Source organism: Zerene cesonia, chromosome 13, assembly GCF_012273895.1.
Source record: "Zerene cesonia ecotype Mississippi chromosome 13, Zerene_cesonia_1.1, whole genome shotgun sequence".
In the NCBI taxonomy this organism is placed as follows: Eukaryota; Metazoa; Arthropoda; class Insecta; order Lepidoptera; family Pieridae; genus Zerene; species Zerene cesonia.
Genome location: NC_052114.1, coordinates 6,796,657 through 6,817,672, shown reverse-complemented (window position 1 = coordinate 6,817,672; position 21,016 = coordinate 6,796,657). Strand labels below are relative to the sequence as shown.

Genomic DNA, 21,016 nt, shown 5'->3' with positions numbered 1-21,016 from the left:
CAACAGGTCATCTCGACATTGATTTAAACGTCTAATTTGCTCATATTTAAATTAATGATTGCCCGTTAAGTTAATTTTATACATATTATCTATATATCCACAAATCCACAAGCCACAAGTTTTTTGGTCCAATGATCGAATGCATAAGTGCTTTTTTCATTGACATTCAAAAAATAGTTAAAAAAATATCTGTTCTGTTTGGCTAAATAATTGAAATTGGTTAACAAAGAGCCATAATTCTAATAAAAATGTTCTTCTAACGAGCTCTTACAAAATAATTTGTATGAATAACGATGTTTATATTACAAAAAATGTACCGTTCATTATGTGTCGCATTTGGATTTAATCATTTCATAGGACACAAATGATTTTATTTTTACATAAATTAATTAGGAATCTCTATCACGTGTCTATTAACTTTGTCTTAAAGTTCATACATTTTACGTCTCATAAAATTAATGCAACATACTCATAAGAGGGATATTATTCAAATCATCGACTTCTTGATAATAATTTAAACTACATAAGCGTATGTTTAATTTTATTGTGTCCACGTTTATGCAACTGTGTTAAACTTCTATTTTCATACAATATTCTACAAAAGCCCAGTAGCCCTTTATTTTGCTAGTACGTGGGTAAAGTAAAGTATGCGTTAACGAAGAATCAGAGTTAAATTATACAATATATTACAAAATAATATCTTAACTTTTTTGGTGAGATAAAATCAAGACATCAATGTTCTTATTCACAGAATATGAAAACAAGTATTATTTAAAATTTGCTTAATTTAAAGATTTAAACAAGTATTATAAGAAAAACAATCGATCCTTGTGTAATACTCTATGAGTTTATACAGAGAAAAATGTAACTCATCTATACGTTTAGATAATATCGTTCCAAGATACGTGCTGAATGTGCAAAAAAAAATTTTTTTTCTTTCTATATTCCCACGCCTTTTATTTTAATTTTATAATGCGAAATATATTCATTAATTGTAATAATTATATTGATTAAGATTCAACTGCATATTTTATCAATAAAGATGATTTCATAGAACGCACTAATTTTAAATTTGTAAGCAATCAATTCTCATTAAATTAAACAATTAAATAAAAAATAAAGTTAGAGATACCTACACATCTCAAAGAAATATTGTTTCTTTTTAGGTAAAATGACTACTAAATAGTTATAATAGAAACAAATATACAAACATGCATCGGTTTGTTGTATCGTAATAACATATCAGATAGAGCACGGTTTTGATGGTGCGTAGCAGTTATCGTAGTTTCTGTGACGTCATTTTATTGAGATATATAGGCGAATGTCAGCGGCGCGCGAGCACATTGCAAGTTTAGTGACAGACCAGCATCAGGCTTGGTCTTCGTGCTCAATATATCGTTTATCTCGCAATCTTCTACTACGCAAACTTTTCTTTGTAGTTATCAAAAAATAAGTAGTGAAACGTAGTGAATTTTTAAACGAAAGCATCTTATAGAAAGTGATTGGTAAGTGTTTTTAATTGTTATTTGTACTGAAAACAAAACAAATAGGGAAACAATAAAATAAGAAAATGTGCTGTAATTAAATAAGAAAAAATATTACAACAAAAAAATGGTGCAAAGTGACAACTAAAAGCTTAAAAATAAGCTTAGTTTTTTTGAATTTATTAAAGTCTAAGAATTAATACTAAGAGAACAATCCTAGTCAGAATGCAACATTCCATCAACATCTTTAAATAATTTGTTTAATTGCATAAAATGGTAATGACTTTCAATTAAGTGTAAGAAGTTATTGGTGTAATTAATTTTCACGATGCATATATAAATGAATATTAATATACCTTTATTTGCAAATTAACAAGTGTCGATCTCAAGCATAAAATTATTTATTATGCAGTGAGATATAAAACATGAACAAATAGAAGTAATTATGCGACGAACTACACGGGAAATACTGTAACAAGACTCGAGACCGTGAAAGTTTTGTGTTACCGACAAGTGCATCAGTGAGACACTACAACAAACAGCTTTATGATTTTTTTTTGAAAATTGTAATGTTTTATTGATTAAAAATATTTTTGAATAGAATTGCAATTCACGCAATTTTTTTTAAATATTTTAACACAATGAAAATCTGTGATGGCATAAAAATGACGTCTTAATAACTATAATGTGAATATGAGATAAAGATTTATGAAATTTACTAAAAGACCAACATTTCTATGAATAGATCAATTTTATTTCAAAATCCACTAAATCTATACATTTATTCATAAAGTTTTTATAAGGTATAATAATAATTGACGCACGATTAATATTTTTATTTATTCTTAAACTTATTTCGTGAACAAAATATAAATCCGGTCGGTTGATATTTAGAAACAATTAAAACAGATATATTTTAACATAAAACTTGTAATACATGATAATGCTATTGTTTCTTTTATATATGCGTAAAGGCTCCAGTTTTATACGCAGACAAATAAATTATATTCGTTAAGTCCTTGATCTTTAAATATAAGAAACGTCGAGTTAGCTTTTGGGCAATGTCTTGCTCTCGTGTGTTCGTTATAATTTCTAAGAATTCTCAAAGGAAGAATACAATTATCTCACACAACTTAATTGTTAAAAAGTATCAATTATAAAATCATATGCATAAAATCTAGATCAACATTAGAGATAATATCAAACATTATTCAAATCTGTTCTCCACCTATACTTACACCGTGTGCGGTTACCCGAAATTTAAGATGGCCTTGTGGTTGGGCAATAGATATGCCACGGTTACTTTTAAGTCCATGAGTACTTGTTTACTATTATAATTATAAATTTAATTATTTTATTTTACTTCATATATGAATAATATTACGAATGAACTCGAGTGTGACGTTCGAGGAAATTCCTTAGCAAGATTACATCTAGGCAATGATACAGTTTACGTTTTTTTATATAATATTATGCATATAGTTTATACTCTATGAGTGGATGAAGAAGGTCTTTACGAGGCCTTTTAATTGATATATATTAGAAATGAGTAGCTTTATCTACGGCATCTGAATGGTTTGAAAAATCAGTTAATTAAAATATGTAATACAAAAAGGAAACTGCTTATCGTAACTATTTGCATTTCAGATACATTAAAAATGTTTAATGGGGGACATTGTTTCGAAATCTATATTGGCTTCAAAGTTCAAATGCTTCAATGCTCTATTAATTTTATGTAACCGTAAGCCAAACCATTTCAAGCATTTCTATAGTTACGTTTCTGAATACGACATGGAAAACAATCTATTTTAAACGTAAAGTTTTGTAACACTGTACTTGAAAAAAAAATCACAAAATGAGAATAACTAATTTCACATATTCAAGTATTTTTATTTCGAAATTAGCTAATATATCGTATCTTGATCTTGAACCTTGCATATAGAAATAATGCGCAGATCTGATGCAAGCTTTATGTAGCACGGAACGTTGCTAAATATCGTAATTAATTTAAAGTATATAGTTTTTGATTCGATAAACAAGTGAGAATATCTTAACATCCATAAATGTAGAAGAGCATACGGACGTGCAGTTTTTTGCACGTTTCTTTAAATGTTTTTATCGAATCAACATTAATGTGTTTGTGGGATTGTAATGTTTCTATTTTAAACCTTCAATCATAAACTTTACCTTATTTTTTAATGATTTTCATCAAATATTTAGTATTATGGTACTAAATAGATAGCAGTTGTCTAAATATTCTTTGTACTTAACCATAAGAATAAGGAAAAAATCACAATCATACTTCAAACCTTGCGCTTACACTATATTTTTTATAATTAATACGTTTACTTTAGTTGCTACTAATATAATTAAGGTGCTTTGGAATAATTGCGGATACCGGAGTTATTCCAATAATGTAACTAATACGTAGTCAGTGATTGCTGTTATAAAAAAAAAATATGTTATAATCCATCATTTATATTTATACGAGTCTTGTAGTGCATCGATGTTCTGAAGTGGTGGCCAATTTTTAAAGTATAATAGACTCGACAAGTTCACTGCATGATCCTCCATTTAACTCAAATGTGTAAATGAGACATGTAAATCGAATCATTCTTTATTTTCTTAAGAATCATTTCAATACTCCAAGAATTATAATAGGTAAAAGTGAAATTATGTCACCGTAATATTTGGATCGAAATTATATTTAATGAAATATGACCATTTGCATATTATATGAACATTTTATATATGTCGTGTAAGATTTTCTGACGGAATGAATTATAATATCCTTGTTTTTATTATTGTTATAAACATAAATTAAGCGACATATCAGTTAAGAGGCCCTAAAGGGTAGGAAAATAATAAAAAAGTATCTGATAGAAAAATATAAAACAGGTTACACCAGATTGCTTACTTGTTTCAAGAGCTATTATAATTTAACTGGATTGCTAATTGAAATCTTGTCATCATAAAAACATAATAAGAATTTAATTTTTTAATGTAATCACTTTTTAAATACAATAAATATCTTCAATTTGTGGGTGCTGAAACCTTTGTGTAAAATGAGTCATGTTAAATGAAACATACCGTACAATAATATATATCAAACTAAATTAATTTAAATATTGGCAGTAGGTTATAGTTACATCGTTGCCTGCATCGTTGATAAACCATGCTTTTCTTGAATTATATTTTTAATTGAAATACTCTGCGAGAGAAGTTTGGAAAAAACACTGAACAAGACAAGTTTTTACTTATAAAAAAAAACATCCACACCCACATACACCCCTTCACAATACACACCCCTTCCTTTTCTACGTCACACATTAAAATTAAATAAGTTGTTAGTTATATTATACATGTGTAGTTAGTCATCGTCTGAACATGAACCATAAAATCAATTGACACCCAATTGACAAATATATGCGTAGTATTAGCACGTTTTTATTAAACCCATTATACACGTATCCCAGAGCTATTAATTAAGTGTATCGCAGTGGAATATACTTACCTGCTGCTAAATGTATTCGAAAAATCGTATAGATACCCAAAGCCTGTTCGCCTTATTTAGTTGAGGCCATCAAATTCTAACAGTCTGGTGTAAAAATATACGTAACACTATTTAACAGTTTAGTGTTAATGATATATACCTAACCAGGGATATTTCACTTTTGAAATCGCAAATGATTGCCCTTGCATGGTGTCTTATAATTTACAGTCTTGATGTGCGGAGAACTCGTCCTGTTTTTGATGGCATTGAACTTCTGTTGGTAACATTTGGAATTTATTTGGAATCAAGTTGCGGTATTGCAACACTCAAGCGCGGACCGCTGCGTTGGGTGCTTTTGCAATCATAAACACGCTTCGTGGTTGAATAGATATCATTAAACTTTTGATTTTTAATTGAATTACGAGGATCATGATTTAACGGTTTATTACCATAGGACGTGTTGAAATAACTTGCATTATACGTTTGGAATAGAATGGAAACGAAATTGCATCCCTCTTACGATATTCTGTATAACTTTGTTGTTAAACTTTTTACTGTCACAGTTACTTTGAATATGAGGATTTTAATACGTAAGTCAAAATATTGATAAACACAATACTTCTGGATGGTTAATTAAGTTTTATTTTGTATGCGGAATAATTTCCATTTGCAGACTATCGCCACGCAAATGTCCATACTTGTTCTAGTACGCTACTTTTGTCCTTGCTACATTTGTAAGGAAATAAAATACCAGCATCTTAGACTTTTATCACATATAAGTATGAGCAAGGCCATTAAGCCATAATTATTTTAATACCTAGAATATTATAAATATAAGAATATCCCGAAGTGGGTACCTTTTCACGGCGGAAATGGTAATAAGAAAATTATCGTAAATCTGAGGTTAGAATTTTATTGTTCAAAGACGTATTCGTAAATCGGAATTTTTCAAAACAATTCAATATAATTGTACACATAGGCGGACATAGGCAATTAATTAATAAGTCGCATATCAGTATAGAAATAATTGTTTAATGATTATTATTCAAATAACTTCTAATTATGGTTGAATTAACCGTTAAAAAATTTACCGCATCATAATTACATAAATGAGATGATAAAAAACACAAGTATCGATGTTAATTCTATCCAATACGTTGATACCTTAAAGCGATATCAATTAGGTTTTGTAAAGTACAACCTTTTCTTTGATCAGAAGATTTAAATTTAAATTTAAACATATGATGAAAAATAATATAATTTTTAATTAAGTAAACGTGTCATAAATTGAAATACGTAATGGTTACTTTATTTTTATTTAATCCTGACAGAAGCTTGTTCAGCACAAAGGCTTTTGTAATTATATTGTTTGTCATTTACTTCACGCTTATAGAACACAGAAGTCTAAAACTATCAACACAAAAATAAATAATGCGAATCATTAAATGCTCTTTGTATTCACGACATCGTTATTATACCATTTATTGACAGTTACTTGGTATTTGTAAACACGCATGTTATGATACAAGAACATGGGCGGTCTAGGTGGAGAAATATAATTATATATTTAATTCCATAGCATTAGACCAGTAATGTGACGTCACGTGTAAATAATTTTTAAGTTATTGATTGATTTGGCTTTTACAAAAAAATCTGTTGAAAAGCCGCCGATCAGTAATATTAAAACTACCTTCATATTCATGAAATAGTTTTGTTTTGAAGTTTATTACAATCAATATACTATAAATTTATTACACAACATAATACAACTTACTTCTGTTATAGAAATAACAAACGTGTATAAATAAACACTCTACGAGTAATATTCTAGAAATATCCTTTGATCGCATATTATATGGAATATTTTAAATAAATAATCACAGAATGATTGAGCAATACTGATCAATTTGTTATTGTATTTATTTTATAAAAGATATCAATTTCTGTGAAGGTTACAAAACAAATAATTATATGAGCCGCCGACCTTCGTCCATGGTACATGGTCTAAATAGAAATCGGGAATAGCGTTCATATCAGACAATGAAAGAAGTTGAAATAACTAAAAAGTCAAACAGGTTTTTCCATAAATTCTATTATGACTGTGGAATAAATTTTTTATCACAGGAATACGGTTGTTTCATTTTTCAATTCATGTCTCAACCAAAACTATGATTTATCAATAAAGCAAATTTCTATTAGTAGGTATTTAAAGACAAAAATGCATAAATAAACCCCAAAAACGTCATCTGTTTCATAATTAATATATTTAGTATGAACTGAATTGAACACATTCAAGTTTAGTGCATATTGTGGAAATCAAAGATAACAATAATACGCACTTGCACAGAGCATGTTTTTTTTGTACAATGTACGGGAAAAATCACAGCAACGTGTTTTGAAACCTTTTGTAATTATTGCAATAAGTAATTGGAGTAGTCTTGTCGGGCGAGCGGAAATCACTGCAAAACCCTTTGTTGAATCATAATAAATTACATTATAGCATTTAGGTACTTCATTGTCAAGGAGCAATGACTGATCTGGAAATCACAAAGACTTTCTATTGACTCATCCATAATGACTTAACCAGCATGTGAACAGAAACAAATACTACGCATATACTACGTTACATTACAAACATAGCTGTGCAAAATTCGCTTGGTACACATGAAAATCCACGATTTCGCAAATATTAGGGTGAGTAGCTTGTGGAGAGAGGTTCGCAAATACATTTACATTGTTTATAATTATTATAATAGTAATGTAATGCCAGGGTCAAAACGGCGAGCTGGGACGGCCGCGGCCGTGGCTCGATGTCGGACTCTAGCATCTAATCGAGTGTCATGTGTATGCTAGCTCTGTGCTTGCTCAATGCGTAATAAATGACCACACCATAAGTTGCCCTGATGTTTGTTGTGACGCGATCAATTGGCGAACCTTTAAGGTCAGACACAGAATGCAGACCTCTGCAAATTAAGTGATCTGATTCTTTCTCTAAAAGAGGAATAAATAGAAAGCACAGATTTTCTTTCTATTTTCAAGAACTTGTATCCATGGACTTCAAACTTTTATTAATAGCGAGTATCACTGTTATTTTCTCATATTTACTATTGCCAAAACACAAACAAAAATTAACCCTTGAAATTAGAACTCGTTTCTATTGCAGTATTACATATTATCATTATTATTTATAACTGTTGCGAGATTTGTGTCTATGTTGTATGCATTAAAATTAATATATTTAAAGGTATCTATTTGGTAATTCATTGAGCCGTGGCACAGATTCTGAAGTTCAATAGTATACCAATAATGCAATACTAATAATTATTGACGTCGTCATCGTGTTAAAGCAACTTTTTTAATACTTCTATTTTCTAGATTTAAGTTATTCTCTTGTATGATTCATAATATGTGTATATTGTGAATAGAATTATTCAATATACAGATTATATCTTATTGTAAGATCTAGATTTATTTATTACGTCGTATTTTTATATGTTAATATAAAAACAAATAAATGCAAGAAAAAGAAGAACCATAAAAAAGAATCAACTAACACAAGTACGTCAATTATCTTTTTTAATCTTTTACACAAAAACTATACAGAAAAAACGCCTTTAAATTAGTTCCACTACCAGAATACTGATATAATAAAAACTAGTATCATGTATCGTCTTCTTTCTTTTTTTAGTGGCAACCCCCGAACCCAAAATATTTTTTATAAATAATAATAAAAAATATTTTTATTTTTTAATTTGACTTTATTCTTTGCTTATCTGTAAGATTCTGACAGACACAAGACAAGAAAAAATATAGTGTTGAACTGTTTAAAAAATAGAAGGTAACGGTCAAGTATCATGGAAGAAATTTAGACCGGTTCCGAAATATTTATTTATCCATTTACGCATCCTTAAAACCAGTTTTCGGGTATGTAAGCGTGTTTGATAAATGATGATCAATTTTATAAGTGCTATAGAGTCTAGAATTCCAGAGGTAAATTATAAAATTTATAAATTTATTTTGCTTATATATAAATGTACCTACCTCAATTATGGAATATGTATTATATATTATATATCATAGTACAAAAAAAAATAGTTATTTACAAAAAGTCATGTAACTTACAATAATTATAAAAAAAGAACGGCTGAACTATAACTTTGAATTATAACTTTAATTAATTTGAAAAATTTACAAAACATCATCTATCGGGCGTTGCTGTAGTACTTATTTGGTATTTAACATACCCAATGTATAGAACGATGAAACTAGATAGAATATTTGAATTTTAGTTGATTTTATTCGTTTACTTTCGTAATTAAATAATTCGAAAAAGTTGTTACAAGTTTGGCAACGACGTTTAGTAAAAGCAATAGTTAACGATCCATTTCGTCCTTTGAGCTGTATCGAATACAACAATTGAGTACTGAAACTGTTTTTAATTCTGAGACATAAAGTAATAATAAAAATAATGCGATGTGCAAAATATATTTCAATATGCAATATGCATCATTATAGTTTACATATTTGTGTTTGCTATAACAAATATTCAGCGATAGATATTAAGGTCGACGTTTGTTTATCAGATGCCGTTATAATTAACAAGGTATGTTACGGAAAACGGTTGTCCAATTGCTTTTATTTCCCTCCATGACGTAATTTATAAATGCGGAGACCCTTATAAAGCGTCGCAACCAATGTTTATTTATTAAGTAAGGTTAGGTTTAATTGCTATGGTTTGTTCATGTCATGTAATAAGCAATCATTTAAAATCTTTGACGTCATAAAAAGTGTATCGATTTTAGCTTAAGAATATATGTTTATAGTAAGAAAATATTGTTATTTTAATCATACATTCATAATAAGGAAAATATTACTGGATAAATGATCAAATTAGATTCAATAAAGTGCTTAGAAATATAAGCACGAATCCGGATTCAATTTAATTTTTATATCAGTTCCGGTTTTTCGCATATCAATTACAGATACCCATCGGAATTTTAATGTAAAACTGTAAATAATAATATATTATATCGCTATATAATATACCCGATTGATTTAAATAAATCATTAAAGTCGAGTCGTACACTACTAGTCGCAACTCTAAATAATTCTACGGAACCCTAAAGAGCAACTGAAAAAAAAAATCGTCACATATCCAATTTATGACCGTGACAACCGTTGCTCAACCTCAATTTTTTATTATTTGTTGGTATAGCAACAGAAATAGATCATCTCTAAAAAATTTAACCGTAATAGTTAGACGGTCCATGAGATGAGAGCCTGGTGATGGACAGAGTTACAGCGAAGTATTAGTAATAGCACAGATAACATATAAAATATAAAATACTATGGTAATAGTGTCCTGTTTTATCCTTTTAGTACGGAACCATAAAAAGTGATAAAGTCTCAATGGATAATAAGAATGTTGACCTTCTAGTTTTTCATTTTACAAGTTACTAACCGGAATATTCCTCAATATATACGCAGTACGAGTATGAAAAAATAATTAACATCAACTATTAAAAATGTAATACATAACTTTTTATTGATATAACTCGTGTAACGCGTGCAACATTTCATATTTAACGTATGAAATTTCATAAACCAAAGACGTCATAGCCTATAGACACTTAATGTATGAATTTTCGAAGAATCATTTCAGTCTATACACTAAAGTGCGCGCTGCGGCGGACGGTAATTAGCACATGCGGAACTAGCAATTTTAAACGAAATTATAAAATATATGATAGGTATTCAGAACTAGCTATGGGACGAGCACGAACAGCTAGTAACTGGTATTTCTTAAAAGTAAGAAAATAACAAACATCATTATTATTAGTAGTATAATTGAAAAAAATTTATATATAGTTTTCTATAGAAATTGTCTAGCTTCAATTTATTTATAATATGTCAAAGCCTATATAGGTGTTGGAGCCATTATAGATGTTGGAGGTTAGCTGTTAAATTGAGTCGCAATATTGTTTTAATAGTATCTATGATAACATACCAACATAGAGCTCTAGTAAGCATTTCTTATTTGTTACAGTAAACATGGACATCATCAACAGGATAGCTGATGGCTACCATGACCTCATGGACAATAAAAGCGACGAGAGAGTGAAAGATTGGTTCCTAATGTCTTCGCCTTTCCCCACATTATGCATCTGTCTCACATATGTTTTCATAGTCAAAGTAAGTTCTGCAATAATAATAAGTTAACGCACACTGTATGATTCATTTAATTGTGTATTTATTATAAAAACTATTTATCCTTAAGCAATATTCTATTTTTCCATTTTAAAATAAATAGTCTCACTATGATTCCAATTATTTAAATAATTGATTGTAATTATTATGGAAGTTAGCTACATGGAACACTTCGTTGTGATCTTGATAAGTTCCGTTTATCATTGATGAGTGATCATACTATTTGTTTTAATTTTATTCCCAGAAGATGGGAGCACATTAGATAAAAGATTTGTGGAATGTATTTAATTTATTTATCAATTTGTACCTAATGGTTTCTTTCATTATTTTTATATATATAAATTGTTCTCATACCTTGTACAGAAATCAATTTTAAGTTCCTCGTTATATAGGTATTTTACGTAATAATGTAACTTTTATTATATAATTTGACGCAAGCGCTAAAACTGGTTAAGATAATAAAATTCGAATAATGACGCAAAAATGTTTTTATATTTTAAGATCTGTCAGAGTAATATAAACATTGAAAAATATTTAACAAAGAAGTATAAAAAGGGTTAAAATTATAAACATAAATTTGTTCGCATATTGATGTGTTTAATTTTATGTTATAATAATGAACTATTTATCTTCTTGGTCTAATAGAACTTCAGTGACCTGTAAAGGACACGGATTCGAGATTTATATTATTTTTATGCCGCAATATGATTGCGTTTTAAGTTAAGTGTATGTGTTCCAAATACATTATCATGGTGTTTGGAAAATATGTACTTCCTGGAGGTTTAGGAACCGTTTTTTTGAACCACCTTAATTTTTTTCCGTTTTGCGCCCGTTTAATTTTTTCTCTATGTGTAAAAGTATCGCACTCAAATTTACTTTTACAACGTAAAATCCATACATAGTTAAGTATTTTACATTATATTTAACTTTCATTGCAGGTTGCAGGGCCCAAGTTTATGGAAAATAGGAAACCATACGAACTGAAAAATGTACTTCTGTGGTACAATTTGTTCCAGGTTATATTTAGCGCGTGGCTCTTCTACGAGGTAATACTAATTGATTAAATGAAAATATGTTACTCACAATAATAGTGCTTTTTTATTTGGAAGTATTTCACGTAGAGTTAATGTTACACATTCTATAATATACTACTTTCATTATTGTTAAGGCTATCTGACTGTCTAATTTGTTTACGTTATTATACAATCAACAGTAAGGGATGTGACCTACATATATTTACCATTTTAAAGTTTTCTTTAATCTGATTGAAATCAGATTTCCCGATGTCTCCTATGTATGTGTTACCTTATATACCATAATCTACTAAATTTTTAACAATGGATTGTTTGTTCCCTTTCCACGGAGACTGAAGTAAATGTATAAACATAACCCTATGAATCAGATTAGATCTTATATGGCACATGTGACGAGCGCATAGCTCGCGTTAATTATTCATTATTCCCTGCTTAGCATGTTTACCTCGTCTGAAAGAAAATGGTTGCATATATTATTGGTGCACGTATGCCATTCCTAATAGTTTACGATATGTTTTTGCTTCAGAGTATAGTCAGTGGGTGGTTTACAACACATAGTTTTAGATGTCAACCTGTGGATTATTCGAGAAGTCCTCAAGCAATGCGGGTATGTTGGATTTTCTTAGTATCATAGTAATACATAATTCGTATTTATAAATTTTGTTATAAATTGTTTTTTCTTCTGTATTAACGTTATTTGAATTATTTGGAACATTTAAGAGATCATTATTCAAATCAGTCCACTTTATTCATGCTAGCTGAAAAATATAAAAAACAGCATTTGATTTTTGAATATTTTAATGAATTGATATGAATAATGTATTTACATTTATTATTGATATAGATGCCTTAAATCTAAAATCTAAAAAAGGTTTTTTTCACATGCAAATAATTCAATTGTGGTTAAAGAAATAAATTTAATTGAATAGAAATTGCATATTAACGTCAATGTTCTAGAGTAATATTATTTCTGCTATATTATCTACTATTTGAATATAAATTGCAATAATATGTATGCTTGTTATATGTACACTTGCTTACCTTCAAAATTATAATTTGCATGAGGTTTTTCCGTTTTCCACCCACGTGAAAATGTCGAATAGCAGTGGACATTTGAAATTAGTAACATTATTTTATATGGATGTGTCAAATTTACCTTGTACAAATTTAAATTTTTCGTTTCTAATTTTCATTAATAAAACCTTTTATTGTGAAAAATTTAAATGTTCGTTATCATTATGTTTTCATAAAGCTGTATAACGTTGCTGGTTTTATAATAGAAAACATAGCCTTAATTTAATTTTAAACTCTTGTCTAAACAACTGTTTTGTCAACCATTTTTTAATTATAAATAAAAAATATAACAGAACATCACAGATAAAATTTAAAACTCATATGTAAGTAATTTCATTTTTTACAGACTGTAAACGGCTGTTGGTGGTATTACTTCTCGAAGTTTACGGAATTTTTCGACACGGTATGTTATTTTGATTGCAATTAAAATTTACAAATAATATTTCGTAGAGATACAAAACAAAAAGCTTAGTTCATTTTAATAATTTGTAACGACCATTTTTCGCAGTACAAATAATGTACAAACAAACAAATATAACAATTGAAATTGTTGTTAATTGGAATTGTCTTTTCACACAATAATATTCTTGAAGTTTCTACAAAATATAAATTTTAATTAGTATTTAGATAATTTTAAACACACACACATCAAATTTATTTTATTTTATAAATAAAATGACTTAAATTACTGACTAAGGAAATTTAACACGTTCATATTACATATTATTTTCTCAAAATAAATCATACAATACAAATTTATAATTACCTTATTCTTATAGCAAGGTGCTTTGTATGACATATTTCGAGCTTGAGAATGTAGCGCTAAAAGCGTGTTCTTTAATGCCTTAAAGTAGGTTAGTAGTTACTAGTAGTTGATAGCGCTTTGAAAACACTGTGTTGTGATGTATTTGATTCGATAGTAAAGAAGTGGTGCGGTGGTAAAGGTGTGTTCTAACATATATTTTTATTATTAAAAACCACGCCAATACAAGAGCAATCTTTATTATTTTTTGTCAAATTATTGTGCTAGCACCGTTGTAAATTTTTTTTAACTATCACTATTATTCACATTTCTATGAGCGACGGTATGTACGCTTTTGTGCATGTGTGCTCTATGTCCCGACAGAGTAAAAATGTGTGTTTGTGTGTGCGTCATTCTATCTCTTGTAGTCCCAGTCCTATTCATTAACATTTCAATAACATAAATACTATAAACATTAATCATTGAATTTAACAACTTATTCGTAAATCCTTGTCCTTTATTGACTCTAATTATTACGCATAATGGTAATAAACTGAATTAATGGTAGTTTGAAACGTAATAAAATATTCGTGTCACAAACTTTGTTATGAAGAATGCTTAATACGTATATGTATGTGATTAGTTTTATTTCAACGCCACTGGAGGTGGACGATCGAGGCAAAAAAGACTTAAATTGCTATAATATTTTTCTTTCACATTAAACACGATTTCCTTCCTTACATACCAATATAAAAAATAACAAATCGTGAGGGTATAAATATAAATTACTTTAATACTTTTTTATGGTTCTTAAACAAGCTATAATTTTTTTGAAATTACTCTTTTTGCAACAAAGTTCTTATTAATTAAATTCACTTTTTGTACATAAAATTCACGCTTTGATAACTATCTATTTTTTCAGTTCTTCTTCGTTTTAAGGAAGAAGTTTGATCACGTGTCGAAGCTTCATGTTATTCATCATGGTATCATGCCAATGTCCGTGTGGTTCGGAGTCAAGTTCACACCTGGTAAGATTTTAAATATATTTTCATGTCTAAAATTTAGCGTTTTAACTGCACCAATAAAATAAAAGACTTAAAGAATAGAGTTACATTTTTTTTGTTGTTTTATTATACGTTCACGAGGAAACGTAATAAATAAAAGAGAAACAAAATAAAATGTCGACTTCGCAATACAAAATATAAAATAAACCACAAAAACGAGAAAAGTGTACTTTCTGTTTGTGTTGCATGCGAATATTAAAAGGATAGCAATAAATTGTATCTAACAGTAATGCAGCGTGACAGAATTATATTTTTGGCTGCCTTGACATCAATACCAACACTTAACATCCACTTCAACATAAATTTGTATATTTAATTTAAGCAGCGGTTGGTAAAATACCTTCGTAGAAGATACATTCCTCTATCACCTCCAAAATATTAAATATCGACAGTCATTGATGATCTTTCTCAATCAAATTATAAATTATACAGTTACATGTATTCATTAATGATAATTGTTAATAGTTGCCCTTGACCTTTGTAATTTGTTGTTGTCTAATTAGGAGTGGTTTTTTTATAAATTTTCTAGACATTTTTGGAAAAATGTGGACATTAGTATATTTGTCACGAAGTAACAAAGAACGTTAACCGGAGATAGCTAGTTATTACATACATAACCTTCATTCGCACAACGTTATAGACTGTAGTATAATACAAAGACTGCGGCTGTTTATTAAATATCTATTTAAGCATTTAATGTGAATGTATTTTTAATTTAAATATAATCCTGTTTTGCGTTGATGTGTACAGTAGACAAGCCTTTTCCCTTTTTTTTCAACGTGCATTCTAAAATGATAAACAAAACTCAAGGCGGACAGCTTAAAATGCTATTGAACCTGCAGCGGTGTTATTATACTGTTGACGTAATTTTAAAAAATGTGCTATAATCATAAACTTCATACGTAATATACCATCAAACCTTGATATTGATACCGGAGAAAAAACATTTTTCATGTTGCAATTGAAGTAAAAATATAAAATAACGTATCCATAGTGACGCGCATGATTTGTAAAATACATATTTGCGCAATGGTTTATGTTTACTAATCAGACGCTATAACTCTTATTTGAACACCATGTGTGATTCTGCACGATCATTTCACGTTATAAAGTATTTTCTAGACGTTTCCATGTGAATTAAGATACACTATCCGTTCAGATTGAATAAATTAACTAAAAAGATATAAAAATATCAGAACTCGTATTCAATTCGTGACGATCACAAGATTTCTGTATTTTTATCTCCTTTTATGACCCATTGTCTATATAAAATTTATAACTAATTGAATGCATTTCGGAATATGTTAGGGTTAAGGTTCTTAAAAATAAAACTTGCGTCATTTACTCTCTAACATTTAAACAAAAATCTGACATCACACAGGATTTTCCTGAACGAGAACGAGTCCATTTCACCTTGTCCGTAATATGTATTATAATAACATTTTTTATAACGTGTTGTTGTGGAAAATACCACCATTAGACGTACACTGCAAAAATTACATAAATCAAGCGGCTGAGCTCTGTAATTTAGGAAGTACGCTATGGAATTGTAATTTAATTTGTTCTCGTAACATTTGTACATACAAATTATACGGGCGTTACTCTGATTGTGTCAATGAAATATTGTTCTAAACCAGATGATAAAATGCAAGCAATGGTTATGGTAAACAATTGCCGGACTTGTTAGCAAGACAAACATTTATTCTTAACATTGATTAGGTACATATAAATTGTATGATTCTCAGCGTTTGTTATTGTATGTCTGTTGGAATAAATCATACAAACAAATAGAACAGACGGATTATGTTTATTTAGTTAAATTAATTTTATGTGTTTCTGCGGGCTTCGCTCACTTTCAAGCAAACCAGCAGACCAATCGGTCAGCTGGTTTGCTTGTGATCACCGCCTGTGGACGATGTTATTATTTCAAGCCGATTTTCTGTGTCTTCCCTGGTCCCAGCTGGCTCGATTGTTATCGAAGCGTGCTCGTTTCTCCTCGGGCTCTAAATGAAGTCTTTATTTTTCGTCTTTTTATACTCGAAATAAAAATATGCTTTGGGATGATAATCTCCGTTTGGTTCGGCAGATAAAACATTTTGTGAGGTTTTTTGCACTGTTACGACGCTCTAAAGATAATTTGGAAATGTCTATACGTGACAACGTCAACTATATTACCTATTCTCTGTACATTACCACTAGCTTTCTTATCTCTCTTGATTAGATACTAGTTGTTCGCCCCGATTTCACCCGTGGTATATATATATAGCCTACGTCACTTACTGAATTTTATTCAGTCTTCTAATGGTGTAAAAATTTTTAAAATCGGCCCAATAGTTTTTTGTACTTACTACTTTTAGTAAAACCATTTAGTTGATGGTATGTAATTTCCTATATTAACATATTATTTTTGGTGAAATCTTATTAAAGGAAATATTGTGGACACTTTTCCTTGACAATTATAAATATTACAATTAATCACTATTTTCAAATAACATTATTTAACAAAAATAACGGACTCGTAAATATTACCATTTTATTTTCTTAAGATTACATACAAAATATTTCAAACATTCAATTTTATTCAAATCTTGTAAGAGTTGATTTATTTCCTGTATAACTTGTAATTTATAGGTACCTAATGTTAAAATGACTTATTAATTGTTTTTGTATTATGAAAATGGAAGTGTATTAAAAAATTGTGTTTATTGCACATAGGGTTCTAATTTACGTGACTACAAATTAAATTCTATTTACGTCTAGCAGCTCAAATAAGCATTTAGACAAACCAATATTTAAACTAATTCATACATGATTCAATGTCCAGAAAGTTCTTCTTTCAAATCCTGTTTCATGTGAAACGAAATGACTTAGCTGTCTAGATGTTCAAACAATATAAATATATTTAATCTACAAGATAAATAATTGATTGTTATGTTATGTTTTATTTACAGGTGGTCACTCGACATTCTTCGGAATGCTCAACACGTTCGTACACATCGTTATGTACTCGTATTATCTATTGGCTGCCCTCGGCCCTAAAGTTCAGAAGTATCTCTGGTGGAAGAGATACCTCACAGCTCTGCAAATGGTAATTGCTTGGTATCTTACTAGTATAACAGGATGTATGTAGTTTTGTTGTGTCGTAATGATGTATGTGTTTGGAATTAAGTGTACATAGCATGTTTTATAATGGTAATATTAATTTATTGAGACAATAATGCTCTTAAGAGGATTTTGATGATGATCAACTCTCTACAAAAATTTTATTGTATACAAGACTAGTATCGCGCCAACCCTGATATTAATTCCTAGTGTCGTTATTGATGTTTCGGATTTTAGAATTAAATTAATGTTTATTCAATGTAATAAAAAATATTCCTATGTAGGTATAGTACAGAAAGGAGAGTAATAACTATAAAATTGAATATAAAAAAACAATGAACAAAAGTGATTATTACTACAGTAAATTATTTAGTATCACGAGTTTATGTTTTAATAAAAATCGTGACGTCATTGCTTATTTAAATTAAAAGAAAAACGTTTGAAATGGTGGATCACAGTTTTATATTATATTTAATTAGCTGATTCGCCAGACGTTTTTTTCTTTTCGATGCTTACCGGGGAAATAGGGGTTACTTTTTTATATAAAGAGATTTAAATGTGATTCATTCAGTCGTAAATTGACGAATAGTACAAAATTGTTAGCAACGAAAAGTTTTAAAATTTTAAAAAATAAAATGTATAATGTGATATTCAATTACGCTCGTTCCCCAGGTGCAATTCGTCCTTGTGTTCTTCCACGCGTTCCAGCTGCTGTTCATCGACTGCGACTACCCCCGCGCGTTCGTCTGGTGGATCGGCATGCACGCCGTTCTATTTTACTACCTATTCTCCGATTTCTACAAACAGGCTTACATCAAAAAAGCCAACGCCAAGGTAAACGTCTTTTAATGCCGTTTACGTAACCCGCATAAAATAAAAAATACAATCGGCTGTGAACATTGCAATCCTTTATTCGTTTCGAAATTATGAATTGTAATTTGACGTTTATTATTTTTTTTTTGCAGAAAGAAAAGGCGGCGCAAAAGCTTCTGGTCGAAACGTCAAAACCAGAGACAAAGGATAGAATGTTGCCATTGCTCAATGGTTTCAGCAACGGCTCGGCGCTCGGCGACGTGCGGCAGCGGGTGGCCGGCGCGGTCGCGTCTCAGTGAGTTAGTCACATTTGTTCAGCGCGTGCCAAGCGAGTTATTCTTTAGTTAACATACTCTGTCTTTGCGTATAGAGGAGTGCAATTTTTTTTATGTTCTCGAATCGTGAGAAACGCTCAATTAGTTTGAAGGTTGATAGGATTGTAGATTATTCAACGTTAGGTCTGTGACCTACCTACTTTCAAGTGTCCGAATAGTTATTGAAATAGATTTTGGCAAAATTTTGAACGATAAAGTAAAGATGTGAAATAGTTTTTGTGGTGATTTTTATTTTTATAGTATTCATAAATCTGTCGTTAAAGAATTTCTTAATTCATTTACTATATAATCATATATGTAACATAATCAAATATCTATTAGAATCTTTTTAACAATTAATGTAAATATATTTTCTTTTCTGCATACTTTTTCGCTTGTATTTATGATACGTCAAATTCATTTACGGAACTTTAAAAGTCACGGATACAATCAATAATGGCTTAACACAAAACTTATTAATATTACAAATAAAATTAGAGTAGTTAAAACAGTGTCATAAACCATTGCGGACAATTATATGAAATGACGTATTTTTACTCGTATGATATTGTTTACACCACAAAAGCTATTAAAAGTATAATTTCCCTGTGTTATTATATGTAAATAGTAAATACCTAGATACTAAATATTGGATCTAACACTTATTTGCGGTGATGTATTTTTTTATAATGATTAACATGTAATTCTTTAGGTGAAACGACTTTACTAATTAATATTTATTCATCAATTGAATATAATATCGCAATAATTTTTTCTACTTAAAAGTAGATAACAACTGCATTTTTTTAAGTGGTAGGAACGCAGTTATGTAAATATTTTAAATAAATGGTGGTTTATTGCCCCTAGATATAATTTTAGAGTTGGTTGAGTGTGGGTTAAGTTTGAAATGTCAAAATTAATTTATAAGGAAATTGTATACATTACTCCATTACTCTATGCAATCCAACTAAGAATAGGGACGTCAATGACCTAAATGTGTCAATTACACTCACAAAATGGCACTAAATAGGTCCTATTATATTTTGATAGCATACTTTAAATAAATGAAACTTTAATAATGTTTGGTCCCTTTGACTGTTGTGAATTATCCATCATCAACTTTGTTATTTAATAAAATATGAAATATATTATGCCTCTCTATAACAGCTGAGCTTAATTTTAGTGAAAATGATGTTAAATAAATTTTCTCTTACTGTAATTTGTATTCCGCTATCTGTGTAAACATTAAACAACAATTGGAGAAAATAGACATTTCAACTTAATCATTAGAAATAATTTATAATACAAATAGTTATAGGTTTTGTCAATAACATAATTGTTAGAGGCATATAATTTTAAATAATATGACAAAATATATAACTGAATGTATAATTTTGTGATACTTAGATATTAAAGTATATTTGATATGAATTCAGGATTATTATTTCGCCAACCAGCTTATACCCGTTATGTTTTCCTGATCCTTCAACTGTCCCTATTTACTATACAAGCCTACATCAAAAGCATCATCACAAAGCTCGATTATAACAAGAATATATTCGTAGGTATTTCTATAATCGTTTATCGTATATATACGATTATTAGATAAACGATTGTTTATCTTTTTGTGTTAAATCTCCACTTGGCCTTTTCGTATACTTGTTTCTTAAAACATGTCCCTTTTTGTAA

The 21,016-nt window shown here is 29.2% G+C and overlaps 1 protein-coding gene across 1 annotated transcript; it reads left to right on the top strand.

Moving 5' to 3' along the window:
• Positions 1–1,338: 1,338 nt before the first annotated feature.
• LOC119831245 (elongation of very long chain fatty acids protein) lies at positions 1,339–20,542 on the top strand. The gene is made up of 9 exons (XM_038354538.1): positions 1,339–1,505; positions 11,024–11,169; positions 12,123–12,230; positions 12,745–12,825; positions 13,639–13,695; positions 14,957–15,062; positions 18,050–18,186; positions 18,873–19,034; positions 19,166–20,542. Exons 2-9 carry the CDS (start codon positions 11,029–11,031, stop codon positions 19,310–19,312), a joined length of 939 nt encoding a protein of 312 aa, XP_038210466.1. The 5' UTR covers positions 1,339–1,505; positions 11,024–11,028; the 3' UTR covers positions 19,313–20,542.
• The last annotated feature ends 474 nt before the right edge of the window (positions 20,543–21,016 follow it).

Coding starts and splice junctions, on each gene's coding strand:
- LOC119831245 (XM_038354538.1), top strand. CDS start 11,029: ATGGACATCATCAACAGGATAGCTGATGGCTACCATGACCTCATGGAC. Junction 12,826..13,638: donor GAAGTCCTCAAGCAATGCGG/GTATGTTGGATT, acceptor CATTTTTTACAG/ACTGTAAACGGCTGTTGGTG. Junction 18,187..18,872: donor ACCTCACAGCTCTGCAAATG/GTAATTGCTTGG, acceptor CTCGTTCCCCAG/GTGCAATTCGTCCTTGTGTT.